At 45.7% G+C, this 14,250-nt stretch overlaps 1 protein-coding gene across 1 annotated transcript in view; it reads left to right on the top strand.

Annotated features, from left to right (window-relative positions):
• The window catches only part of LOC109906947 (RNA-binding motif, single-stranded-interacting protein 3), a 228,496-nt gene that overhangs the window by 48,900 nt on the left and 165,346 nt on the right, over positions 1 to 14,250 (top strand). Inside the window, exon 2 of the mRNA XM_031793820.1 lies at positions 2,667 to 2,824. Coding sequence (XP_031649680.1) covers positions 2,667 to 2,824 — 158 coding nt within the window. The remainder of the gene's footprint in view (positions 1 to 2,666; positions 2,825 to 14,250) is intronic.

Below are 14,250 nucleotides of genomic sequence, written 5' to 3'. Positions count from 1 at the left end.
GCTTTATCATCCTCGGTTCATACACTCATAAACATTCTCCAGCGTGTGTCACGGTTGCGGCAGAGCCCCCCTGCTAGCTCAGTAAATTGGCCCTGTGTAAACCATTCTGCCCATCTGAAATACCGGGTACATTTAAATCCCTGACATGCCTCTGTAGCGACGTGCCACGACGGGGGGGTTGTCTCATTTACCACCTGGAGGTTTTGAAGTGTCGTAACCATCTCCTCTTACTGAAGGCAGCCAGCAAGGCGGCAGAGATCCTCTTTGTCAAGTGCTGTATTCAACACGCATCAGCCAGACATGTGAGGGAGATATTTCTATATTTCCGGGGAGGCTGGGGGGTTTTGTGCATCTCACAGACTGACAGGGTGAGCGGGCTGGGGGTAAATACCAGTCACGGACCATCCGGAAGAGGAACAAATCTGTTTATTAACCTCGAGAGGAGAAGAGAGAGGAAAAAGAGAGAGGAAAAGGATACACAGACCACAGACTGTCAATCACACATGATGGTCGGTGTTCACTCGTACTCAGACTTGCACGCACGCACACACACACACACACACTCGACCCTTCTCTTGATCGTATCACACACACACACACATACACACACACACACACATACACACACACACATATACACACACACACACGCGCACACACGCACACACACACTCGACCCTTCACTTGATCGTAACACACACACACACACTCTCACACAGCTCCTCAGGGACCTCTAGCACCCTCTCATTTGTCATCCCAGGGCTTCTGAGAGCCTTTTCTTTTCCCTTGGATAACCTCCCTCTTTCCCAGCACTGTAAGTAATGAGCCAGGGTTGACCCTCCATGCCTCATTGTGTTAGATTTCAGCTTCTGACCTTAAAAATGAAAGCAAATCGATAGGGCGGGACACGTGAATTCCAAAGCCCAGGACGCAAGCCAAGTGTGGAGTGGAGGGAGGAATGCGGAGCTGCACAATATACTGGGTAGTAGAGAGGCTCTTTCACCTCACCTTCAATAGGGACCAACACTGTATCACCAGTGTGCTGCAGTGAATTTGCATGTAAATTGTGTGTCACCCAGTGCATTTAGTGTGGGTAATCTAAAGTACCGCAGAGGGGATGGGGGGAGAGAGCTCAGAGCTTAGTCAAGGCTTGGTTTTTAATATTAATTTTCTGTGCGTCAAAATGTACTGGGACACTTTATTTTAAGTGTTATAACACACAGCATTTATCGGAGAATTTTACCTGGCTTTGAGTAGTCGTGATAGTTTACGTGCAGTTTAGAAGGACTTACCGTAGCTATAATATGGTGCAATTCAAGACAATGAAATGACATGTCAAAGTATCAAAGCACCCCAGCAAAGAGAGTGATACATGGTGTAGGTCAAAAGTGTCTTGACCACCTGATGTTTGTATGCACACTGGCCATAAATAACCCCTATTAAAACCCCCAGTCCGGTCAATGTCCAGTCTCCTTCCTAAATGGGCTGACCGTCTCTCTCTCCCTCCATACAATATGCTGTAGCTCGGCAGCGGTGAAGCACATTGTGTGTACTCACTACTCTACTGAGAGTAGTGGCTGGCCGTCAGTTCCAGTTAGCCCAGCATGATAATTGGCCTCCCATTGATAGACGCAGACTCCCTTCACACTCCAGGGGTCTCGGCTCATTGTCGGAAGAGGCGACACACTGCCCGAGAACACTCGAAAATTGCACATCAAATCAGCCATGCTTCACGGGCCGGCGCTAACGCGTGGGGTGGGTACCACGAAGGGGGCGTGTGAGTGTGTGTGTGTTCTTCCATAGCTCCGTGTGCAGTGTCTCTCCGGGGAGTCTAGGGTTTAACGTGGCTAACTGGAGCTGCTGGTGGCTGTGCTCTCTCTCACTCGCTCTTTTTTTCTTCTTCTTCTTCTTCTCTCCTCTTTCTCCGTTACTGCCCAACCCTTTTTCTCTCTCTCCGTCACTTTCAGCCACCCCTCTCTCTTTCTCCCTCCTTCTCCATCCCTCTTTCTTCCTACTACGCCCACAGGGCCTTCGTTACCTCTCTGTCACCGAGCGCAGCGTCCATGGTATAGAGATATAAATAGGCTGTGAGTGGGGAGCCCTGACACCATAAATCCACAGTGGGAGGGACACGAGGGGGAGAGAGGGGTGCAGAGACAGAGGAAAGGGATGTAGTGTACACAAAATGGGGAGAAATAAGGAATATATCATGGAAAGGGAGCGATGCGCTGTAGTGATGAGGCGGTTTGTTGACGTACACAGGGAGAGGGAATTGTTGAACGGTTCAGATGCTGAGTCTCATTAAAAACATCTCACCTGTAGAGGTGCAAACTGTTCTGAGAATGCCTCCAGACTCGGGAGTATGAAGTCAGGGAGGAAAATGGCACTCCAACATCTCTCAACACATCATTTTGAGGATGTCCCTTCTATAACAGTTAACCACTAGAAAGCCTGGATTCGAACCAGGGACTGTAGTGAAGCCTCTTGAACTGAGATGCAGTGCCTTAGACCGCTGCGCCTTTCGGGAGCACTCTTCTCTCTTCCTGTATCTATGCCCTCCCCACTCCATGTGAAAGATACCTACATATCACAACCCACACATACATAATGTATGTGTTTTATGTACTCAAATATATTTAGCCCTAACCTCTTCTCTCTTCCTGCAGCAGCCCTATGCTCCACCCCTCCACCCCATGGCTCCGCCCAGCCCCAGCCACAACAGCTGCAGTCACGGCGGATCCGAGCTGCTGAGTAAAACTAACCTGTACATTCGAGGCCTGCCCCCGGGGACCACGGACCAGGATCTCATCAAGCTCTGCCAACCGTGAGTGTGGTACATACACTCAGACATATAGAAACACACACACCTGCTCCTGCACACAAACACACACACCCACACACACACACCGTATATAAACACACATGCACACCTGCTGACACACACACACAAACACACGCACACCTGCTGGTACACACTCACCCTTACTAAAGTTCCACCAACTGTGAATGTATAGAAACAGACACGGGTAATCATAAAAGCTCTGCCAAGTGTGTGTATGACGCAAAAACACACACATGCGCATGAATGTGCACACACACACACACACCTACACAGAGCTCAATAAAGCCCTAATAAAATGTAGATTGGACTGCCTCCCCCAGGAACCACGGACCAGGACCTCATCAAGCTGCAACCCACAACCCACACAGACACACACACACTTACACACTAACAGCTTTGTTCGGCTCCAATAAATTCCTCATTAATAAAGACTGCAAATTGTGAAATACAGGCTAAAAGCGAAGTCTGCCGGTTGCGTAACATTTTCTTGGCCATCTTTCCAGAAATATCCCAGTCAAATGCAGCCAATTATTTTATGATCTTTTGGAATCGGAACGCTCTGTCCAGTTTTTGGTAATGCTCCTACTATGTCACAAGTTGATCTTGACCCATCAAAATTCCATTAGCTAGACAGCAAACACGATAAGACAATGGAGGCACTCAGCGTTTTGACATTGCATATCTCTTAGCCACATAGTCAGTCCCATTTTGTATAATGTCCCTGTAGACAGTGTCCAATAAAACATTCCTTTTGCCGTTTAACATTGGACATACACCATTACTGCCTCACTGTCCTCTGGTGGATGCTTCACTTCACTTTCTCCAACACACTCTTCCTTTAGCACCCCCCCCCCCCCCCCTGTATTTTTGCCATTCGCCTTGGTCAAAGGCATTGTCTAAGTGCCCCCAAGGTTGCCCGAGGTCTGCTGTGCCAATGAAAATCCAATGAAACTTTAATTAGCCAGGAAACTGTTTCGAGCACAGGCGGGTAGAAACATTTTCACAAAGGTCATCTGGCGCTGAAGTCTGTGACACCCGGGTCCCCCCTCTGGTGTTGTTTTCCTTCTCCGGTCTGCTGAAGCCACACCTCCTCCACCCATGTCCCACTCCCACCCCAACCCGCTCCACCCCACCACAATGGCATCCTCCCTTGGTCCGTCGCACCTTGTCCCCCAGGTTCATGTCAACCTGAAACCTCCGAAATGAGCCTCTGCGGTCTTCAGAAATGTTTTTCGAGCACCTCTGTCACCCACGTTATTTTCTCTAATCAGTATCATGGAGTTGGCTGACTCTGCATATTTATGAGTGTTTTCCTCTCAGTGGTTTTGAAAACCCGACCCTAGGCAACAGCGACTAGAGTCTGGTGACAATGACGGACTCTTTTGACAACTTCAAGAAGGAAAAAAAAAGAGGAGTCCTCTTCAGACAGACAACTCTCTCAACAAATCATGATGCCAGTTTGTAGTTGATGCTTACGAGCCACTTGCGAAATGCAGTAACAAAATGTTGTTTGATTTTAGTCCTTGTGTTGTGCTGAGCCGTACTGGTTCCCGAGACGGGGTCTGCGGGGTCACACGCACTGTGAAACAGCCCCAGCAGCCTAGAATCCCAGTATCTCCAAAGCAAGCAGAGTGCCGCCAACGGATGCATTCTTGAGAGTGTGCCATATCGTAGCCGCTGATTGGAGGTCGTTACACACTGCCTGAGATATGTTTGGAAATGACGCAGCAAGCTACACTCTCCCACAAGTCCTCACACAACTGCTACAACTTCCTCAATTACTTCAAACATGGCCAAAATAAAAGAGAATCAATAACAACAATGGCCATAGAGTTTCTAATTATATGCACCGAGAGCAGTTGGATTTGGGAGTGTGCTTAATCTGTGTTTTATTCAGTTGGCTGGATGTGTAGCTCTCCAGAACCATCAGCCTGATATATGGGCATGGAGAAGCAGCCAGAGAAGTGGGTTTTGGCTGAACACCCAGAACGAAAAGCATGGATGGAACAGCCATTACCATGAGAAAACTGCATGGACAAGTGGGCAGTTGGGGTACGGGGCCATTAGTGGTTGAGCAGTGCTGGGGATTTCTTGTTTGCAGTCCACCACCTAGGAGAGGTAGAGGGGCTGAGGCCGCAGGTTCTTTTGAGGAAAGAGCACATTTTAGAAGGTAGACTTGGGGCCCACACTTGGAATAACAGGGGCATTCATTCTCCCTAAAAAATCCATAAATCAAAAAGCCAAGATTGAATGGACCACAGAGCTCTCCTCCCTCCTCCTCCCTTCTGCCTCTTCTGTTCTTCCCTGCCTACCGTTGTCCCTCCATCCCTCACTTCTGGTTCTCTGCACCCAATTTCAGCTGTGGACCGGCTACAGCTGTGCCCTCTGTCATGCTGCTTTCCCTAGCGTGGCGCCTGATCAAATGGAGAGAAACCCAAATCAAGAGCTAATCACCGCCAATTGTCCAAATAACCTTTCCCATGTGTGGCGAGGGAAGGAGGGAGGGGTGAGAGGGTGGGAAGGGAGGGGTTGGAGCTCCACACAGCAGAGGACCACCTGTTCCACAGAGCCACTGCGATCCGAAGCGCCACATTATCCCAAACGATTCTGAGGCCCTCTGTTGACACAAGCCGGCCGACTATCAGTGCCTCCCCGATCCCACGGGCTCCTTTTCAACAAACTGCCAAAGGGAGGGAGTGTGAGAGAAGACACTCCAGTCGGCCCAGCCTCGGCCCTTTCGGCTCAGTCATCGATGCCCTGTCTGCCAAACGCTTTTTGGTCAAGCTCTGTCAGAACGGACCAAGATAGCGGTGCTTAACCTCTGAGGTGGCGAGACAACTGCAGGAATGCCCAGACCAAACTCCTCCCCCACCCCACCAACAAAACGTTGTCAACCAGATCCTCTGGATGTTTCGGGAACAGAAAGAATCACTCTCTCACTTGATCTTACTCTTCTTCTGTCTCTCATTGCCACTATCGCTACAATACCCGGCAACAACACAAATTGTCATGTGCTTTGTGTGGTGAATTTACATGCTCATTTACTTGCCTGGTTCAAACTAACAACATACAAAATGCCTGTATCCTCCACAACATTGATCTGGAGAGCAGTTGCTGTGCAGTGGCTGATATACCTCCAGGCAATCTCCTACATTATTCATCCCCCCATTACTGCTTAGTTCATTAGGATCCCCATTACAGTGTCTTCCAACAATGTTCACACCCCTTGACTTTTCCACATGTTGTTGTGTTACAGCCTGAATTTAGAAGGGATTAAATTGAGATGTTTTAGTCACTGGCCTACACACAATACGCCGTCATGTCAAAGTGGAAGTATGTTTTTAGTAAATGAATAAAACATCAATAAGTAATCATCCCCTTTGTTATGGCCTAAATAAGTTGAGTAAAAAGTTGCTTAACAAGTCACATAATAAGTTGCATGGACTGGGTGCAATAACAGTGTTTGACATGATTTTGTGAACAACTGCGTATCTGTAAAGTCCCTCAGTTGAGCAGTACATTTGTTAACACTTTACTTGACATCCAGCGTCATAACACATTATAACAAGATCATAACCATGTCTTAATGTCATCAAATCAAATAAAATCAAATGGTATTTGTCACATGCACCGAATACAACAGGTGTAGACTTTACAGTGAAATGTTTACTTACAAGCCCTTAACCAACAATGCTTTAAGAGGTAAATTCTTTTACAAATAAGTAGATAATAAATAGATAAATAAAAAATAAAAGTAACATTAAACAGCAGGAGTAAAATAATAAGCGAGGCTATATACAGGGTATTACGGTACAGAGTCAATGTGGAGGCTATATACAGGGTATTACGGTACAGAGTCAATGTGGAGGCTATATACAGGGCATTACGGTACAGAGTCAATGTGGAGGCTATATACAGGGTATTACGGTACAGAGTCAATGTGGAGGCTATATACAGGGTATTACGGTACAGAGTCAATGTGGAGGCTATATACAGGTTATTACGGTACAGAGTCAATGTGGAGGCTATATACAGGGTATTACGGTATAGAGTCAATGTGGAGGCTATATACAGGGTATTACGGTACAGAGTCATTGTGGAGGCTATATACAGGTTATTACGGTACAGAGTCAATGTGGAGGCAAATGACAGCGGGTACCTGTACAGAGTCAATGTGGAGGCTATATACAGGGCATTACGGTACAGAGTCAATGTGGAGGCTATATACAGGGTATTACGGTACAGAGTCAATGTGGAGGCTATATACAGGGTATTACGGTACAGAGTCAATGTGGAGGCTATATACAGGTTATTACCGGTACAGAGTCAATGTGGAGGCTATATACAGGGTATTACGGTACAGAGTCAATGTGGAGGCTATATACAGGGTATTACGGTACAGAGTCAATGTGGAGGCTATATACAGGGTATTACGGTACAGAGTCATTGTGGAGGCTATATACAGGTTATTACGGTACAGAGTCAATGTGGAGGCAAATGACAGCGGGTACCTGTACAGAGTCAATGTGGAGGCTATATACAGGGCATTACGGTACAGAGTCAATGTGGAGGCTATATACAGGGTATTACGGTACAGAGTCAATGTGGAGGCTATATACAGGTTATTACCGGTACAGAGTCAATGTGGAGGCTATATACAGGGTATTACGGTACAGAGTCAATGTGGAGGCTATATACAGGGTATTACGGTACAGAGTCAATGTGGAGGATATATACAGGGGGTGCCAGTACAAAGTCAATGTGGAGGCTATATACACGGGGTACCAGTACAGAGTCAATGTGGAGGCTACATACAGGGGTTACCAGTACAGAGGCTACGTACCAGTACAGAGTCAATGTGGAGGCTATATACAGGGGGTACCAGTACAGAGTCAATGTGGAGGCTACATACAGGGGGTACCAGTACAGAGTCAATGTGGAGGCTACATACAGGGGGTACCAGTACAGAGTCAATGTGGAGGCTATATACAGGGGGTACCAGTACAGAGTCAATGTGGAGGCTACATACAGGGGGTACCAGTACAGAGTCAATGTGTGGGGGCACCGGTTAGTTAAGGTAATTGAGGTTATATGTAGGTAGAGTTAAAGTGAATATGTATAGATTATAAACAGAGAGTAGCAGCAGTGTAAAAGAGGGGTCTGGTAGCCATTTGATTAAATGTTCAGGAATCTTTTGGCTTGAGGGTAGAAGCTGTTACGGAGCCATTGGACCTCGACTTGGCACTCCGGTACCGCTTGCCGTGCGGTAGCAGAGAGAACAGTCTATGACTAGGGTGACTGGAGTTTTTGACCATTTTTAAGGTCTTCCTCTGACACCACCTGATATAGAGGTCCTTGATGGCAGGACGCTTGGCCCAATGATGTACTGGGCCGTACGCACTACCCTCTGTAGTGCCTTGTGGTTGGAGGCCGAGTAGATGCCATACCAGGCGGTATTGCAACCAGTCAGGTATAGAACCTTTTGAGGATCTGAGGACCCCATGCCTAATCTTTTCAGTATCCTGAGGGGGAATAGGCTTTGTCGTGCCCTCTTCACGATCGTCTTAGTGTGTTTGGACCATGATGGTTACCCTTTAGCTCAGTGTGGTTGTTGCCTGTAATCCATGGCTTCTGGTTGGGGTATGTACGTACTGTCACTGTGGGGACGACATCATCGATGCACTTATTGATGAAGCCAGTGACTGATGTGGTGTACTCCTCAATGTCGTCGTGAGAATCCCGGAACAAATCTGTCTGTGCTAGCAAAACAGTCCTGTAGCTTAGCATTATCTTAATCTGACCACTTTCTTATTGACCGAGTCACTGGTGCTTCCTGCTTTAGTTTTTGCTTGTAAGCAGGAACCAGGAGAATATAATTATGGTCAGATTTGCCAAATGTAGGGCAAGGGAGAGCCTTGTATGCATCTCTGTGTGTGGAGTATAGGTGGTATAGAGTTTTTTTCCTTCTGGTTGCACATTTAACATGCTGATAGATATGAGGTAAAACTGATTTGAGTTTCCCTGCATTAAAGTCCCCGGCCACAAGGAGCGCCACCTCTGGATGAGCGTTTTCCTGTTTGCTTATGGCTGTATACAGCTCATTGAGTGCTGTCTTAGTGCCAGCATCGGTCTGCTGTGGTATATTGACAGGTACAAAAAATGTAGATGTAATCTCTCTTGGTAAATAGTGTGGTCTACAGCTTATCATGAGATACTCTACTTCAGGCGAGCAAAACCTCGAGACCTCCTTAGATTTCTTGCACCAGCTGTTGTTTACAAATATGCGTAGGCCGCCGCCCCTTGTCTTACCAGAGACCGCTGTTCTATCCTGCCAAAAAAGCTTAAAACCCGCCAGTTGTATGTTAGTCATGTCGTCGTTCAGCCAAGACTCGGTGAAACTATAAGATATTGCAGTTTTTAATGTCCCGTTGGTAGGATATACGTGCTCGTATTTCATCTATTTTATTATCGATTGATTGTAAGTTGGGTAATAGGACCGATGGTAAAGGCAGATTACCCTCTCGGTGACGGATCCTTACAAGGCACCCGGACGTCATCCACTATACCTCCGTCTTGAGGAACCTTGTCGGGTGTCTGGAGTAAATCTGTCCCATCCGACTCGTTGATGAAGAAGAAGAATTCCTCCAGTACGGGGTGAGTAATCTCTGCCCTGGACATGGTGACAGAAACATTATGTACAAAATAAGTTACAAATAACATGAAAAAAACATACACAGTAGCACAATTGGTTACGGGATCGTAAAACGGTGGCCATCTCCTTTGGCCCCGTTGTTACAGCATAACAGCTGACATAACTTGTCATAACCTGTCATAATATGGTCACAACACTGTCATGACCCATATATGGCTGCCTTGCCTGGTTCACCAATTACTTTGCAGACAGAGTTCAGTGTGTCAAATCGGAGGGCATGCTGTCCGGCCCTCTGGCAGTCTCTATGGGGGTGCCACAGGGTTCAATCCTCGGGCCGACTCTTTTCTCTGTATATATCAATGATGTTGCTCTTGCTGCGGGCGATTCCCTGATCCACCTCTACGCAGACGACACCATTCTATATACTTCCGTCCCGTCCATGGACACTGTGCTATCTAATCTCCAAACGAGCTTCAATGCCATACAACACTCCTTCCGTGGCCTCCAACTGCTCTTAAACGCTAGTAAAACCAAATGCATGCTTTTCAACCGTTCGCTGCCTGCACCCGCACGCCTGACCAGCATCACCACCCTGGATGGTTCCGACCTTGAATATGTGGACATCTATAAGTACCTAGGTGTCTGGCTAGACTGTAAACTCTCCTTCCAGACTCATATCAAACATCTCCAATCGAAAATCAAATCAAGAATCGGCTTTCTATTCCGCAACAAAGCCTCCTTCACTCACGCCGCCAAACTTACCCTAGTAAAACTGACTATCCTACCGATCCTCGACTTCGGCGATGTCATCTACAAAATTGCTTCCAACACTCTACTCAGCAAACTGGATGCAGTTTATCACAGTGCCATCCGTTTTGTCACTAAAGCACCTTATACCACCCACCACTGCGACTTGTATGCTCTAGTCGGCTGGCCCTCGCTACATATTCGTCGCCAGACCCACTGGCTCCAGGTCATCTACAAGTCCATGCTAGGTAAAGCTCCGCCTTATCTCAGTTCACTGGTCACGATGGCAACACCCATCCGTAGCACGCGCCCCAGCAGGTGTATCTCACTGATCATCCCTAAAGCCAACACCTCATTTGGCCGCCTTTCGTTCCAGTTCTCTGCTGCCTGTGACTGGAACGAATTGCAAAAATCGCTGACGTTGGAGACTTTTATATCCCTCACCAACTTCAAACATCTGCTATCTGAGCAGTTAACCGATCGCTGCAGCTGTACATAGTCTATCGGTAAACAGCCCACCCATTTTTACCTACCTCATCCCCATACTGTTTTTATTTATTTACTTTTCTGCTCTTTTGCACACCAATATCTCTACCTGTACATGACCATCTGATCATTTATCACTCCAGTGTTATTAATCTGCAAAATTGTAATTATTCGCCTACCTCCTCATGCCTTTTGCACACAATGTATATAGACTCCCCTTTTTTTCTACTGTGTTATTGACTTGTTAATTGTTTACTCCATGTGTAACTCTGTGTTATCTGTTCACACTGCTATGCTTTATCTTGGCCAGGTCGCAGTTGCAAATGAGAACTTGTTCTCAACTAGCCTACCTGGTTAAATAAAGGTGAAATAAAAATAAATAAAAAATATTTACACCTGTTTTGACAGATATTGTGCTATTTTATGGCTAGTTGTGACACCTACATAAGAGTGTCAAAACCCACTTTTATTCAAATCTGTTTTTTCCCTACCAAGAAGTTTCCTTTCGTTTGAAAGTTATTTTCTTAAGTCCTTTGTTGTTATTGTAATGAATTCTTTACATATTTGTTTTTACAGCATATCCTGACCATCCTGTGTCACGTTACTTGGACAAAGAAAATATACTTTATGACACTGTCAAGAAGCATTATGGCCATCATAATCATATAAGCCAGATAGGCCTATTAGGTACATCCCCTAATACCAAAGAAAATATCAGCATGTAAAGTAGCTTGTTAGCTGTAAAATTGCCTCAACAAACTGGACTATCAATTTAGGAGTCTACAATCTCACCATGTTCAAGCTGCAGATCGATGTGCCTCCCAGAGTGGAGACTGACATTCACAACGACAGATATACTTTTAAGGAGATGGGAAACGTTGCCCATGTTATGTCAATGGGCCTCACGGTGCATTCTGGGACAAGAAGCGCTCCTTCTATTGTGCTCTAGCTCGAAAACCCAACATTAGCACAAATTCGTCAACAAGAAGTACAACATTACACATCTTTTTTCCCGAGATGTGAGATAATTAACTTGCCATCTGTAATATTGTATAACTTTGGAATCGTGACATTTCGTAATTTCGAGGAAAATGGCATGTTTCAAAACATACTGGCTTTGAGAATGGATTGCATGACGATTAGTTTAGCAAAGGTTAAAAAATAATAATAATAATTATCTTCAGCAGCATCTGTTTCCTACCTTAGCATTAGGCATTTGTTTTAGAGTATTTAGAGTATTAGAGATGGGAACTAATGGAGAAAGTCAAAGCTTGTAGCGCTGCTTTAGCTGTGACACGTGTAGATTAGCGAGTGATTGGGTGAGAAAAAAATATATATTTTGAATTCAGGCTGTAACTCAACAATTTGTGGAATATATCAAGGGGTATGAATATTTTCTGAAGGAACTGAATGTCTGTTTGAAGTGTATGCAAATAGATTATACAAGTGGTTAGGCATTTTCAACACACAGACCAGACGAGTAGACCATTTCTCCTCGACCATGAAACACTATCGTGTATGCTGTTGATGTTGGTTCTGTGTGTGCAGTTAAGGGCAAGGCGGGCTGCCTTGTTTTGAGCCAGCTGCATCTTTGCTAGGTCTTACTTTGCTGACCCTGACCATATTACTGGACGGTGCATTCGGGAAAGTATTCAGACCCCTTGACTTTTTCCACGTTTTGTTATGTTACAGCCTTCTTTTAAAATGGACTTTAAAAAACTATCTACACATAATGACAAAGCAAAAATGACAAAGCAAAAATCGAAATTGTTCCAAATGTATTAAAATACAAAACTGAAATATTACATTTACATAAGTATTCAGACCCTTTAGTCAGTATTTTGTTGAAGCACCTTTGGCAGCCATTACAGCCTCGAGTCTTCTTGGGTATGATAATACAAGCTTGGCACACTTGTATTTGGGGAGTTTCTCCCATTCTTCTCTGCAGATCCTCTCAAACTCTGTCAGGTTGGAAGGGGAGTGTTACTGCACAGCTATTTTCAGGTCTCTCCAGGTTCATGTCCAGGCTCTGGCTGGGCCATTCAGAGACTAATCCTGATGCCACTCCTGCGTTGTCATGGCTGTGTGCTTAGGGTTGTTGTCCTGTTGGAAGGTGAACCTTCACCCTAGTCTTAGGTCCTGAGCGCTCTGGAGCAGGTTTTCATCAAGGATCTCTCTGTACTTTGCTTCATTCATCTTTCCCTCGATCCTGACTAGTGTCCCAGTCCCTGCCACTGAAAAACATCCCCACAGCATGATGCTGCCACCACCATGCTACACCGTAGGGATGGTGCCAGGTTTACTCCAGATGTGATGCTTGGCATTCAGGTCAAAGAGTTCAATCTTGGTTTCATCAGACCAGAGAATCTTGCTTCTCATGGTCTGAGAGTCCTTAAGGTGCCTTTTGACAAACTCCAAGTGGGCTGTCATGTGCCTTTTACTGGGGAGTGGCTTTCATCCGGCCACTCTACCATAAAGGCCTGATTGCTGGAGTGCTGCAGGGATGGTTGTCCTTCTGGAAGGTTCTCCCATCTCCACAGAAGAACTCTGGAGCTCTGCCAGAGTGACCATCGGGTTCTTGGTCACCTCCCTGACCAAGGCCCTTCTCCTCCGATTGCTCAGTTTGGCAGGTCGGCCAGCTCTAGGAAGAGTCTTGGTTGTTCCAAACTTCTTCCATTTAAGAATAATGGAGACCACTGTGTTCTTGGGGATCTTCAATGCTGCAGAAATGTTTTGGTACCCTTCCCCAGATGTGTGCCTCGACACAATCCTGTCTCAGAGCTCTACGGACAATTCCTTCGACCTCATGGCTTGGTTTTTGCTCTGACATGCACTGTCAGCTGTGGGACCTTATATAGACAGGTGTGTGCCTTTCCAAATCATGCCCAATCAATTGAATTTACCACAGATGGACTCCAATCAAGTTGTAAAAACATCTTAAGGATGATCAATGGAAACAGGATGCACCTGAGCTCAATTTCGAGTCTCATAGCAAAGGGTCTGAATACTTATGTAAATGAGGTATTTCTATTTTGATTTTTTTAATACAAGTGTAGGTTGATGAAAAAATATATATATATTTTAGAATAAGGCTGTAACGTAACAAAATATGGAAAAAGTCAAGGGGTCTGAAGACTTTCCGAAGGCACTGTATAACATGGTATCAGGACAGCTTGGCTTTTCATAGGCACTACCTCTGTTTGTAATTCCCAAATGCCTGAAGGTACCACGTTCATCTGTACAAACAATAGTATGCAAGTATAAACACCATGGGACCACACAGCCATCATACCGCTCAGGAAGGAGACATGTTCTGTCTCCTAGAGATGAATGTACTTTGGTACAAAAAGTGCAAATCAATCCCAGAACAACAGCAAAGGACCTTGTGAAGATGCTGGAAGAAACAGGTACAAAAGTATCTATCCACAGTAAAACAAGTCCTATATCGACATAACCTGAAAGGCCGCTCAGCAAGGAAGAAGCCACTGCTCCAAAACCGCCATAAAAAGCCAGACTACGGTTT

The sequence above is a fragment of the Oncorhynchus kisutch genome, linkage group LG17, assembly GCF_002021735.2.
Source record: "Oncorhynchus kisutch isolate 150728-3 linkage group LG17, Okis_V2, whole genome shotgun sequence".
Classification (NCBI taxonomy): domain Eukaryota; kingdom Metazoa; phylum Chordata; class Actinopteri; order Salmoniformes; family Salmonidae; genus Oncorhynchus; species Oncorhynchus kisutch.
This window is presented reverse-complemented; position numbering and strand designations above follow the sequence as displayed.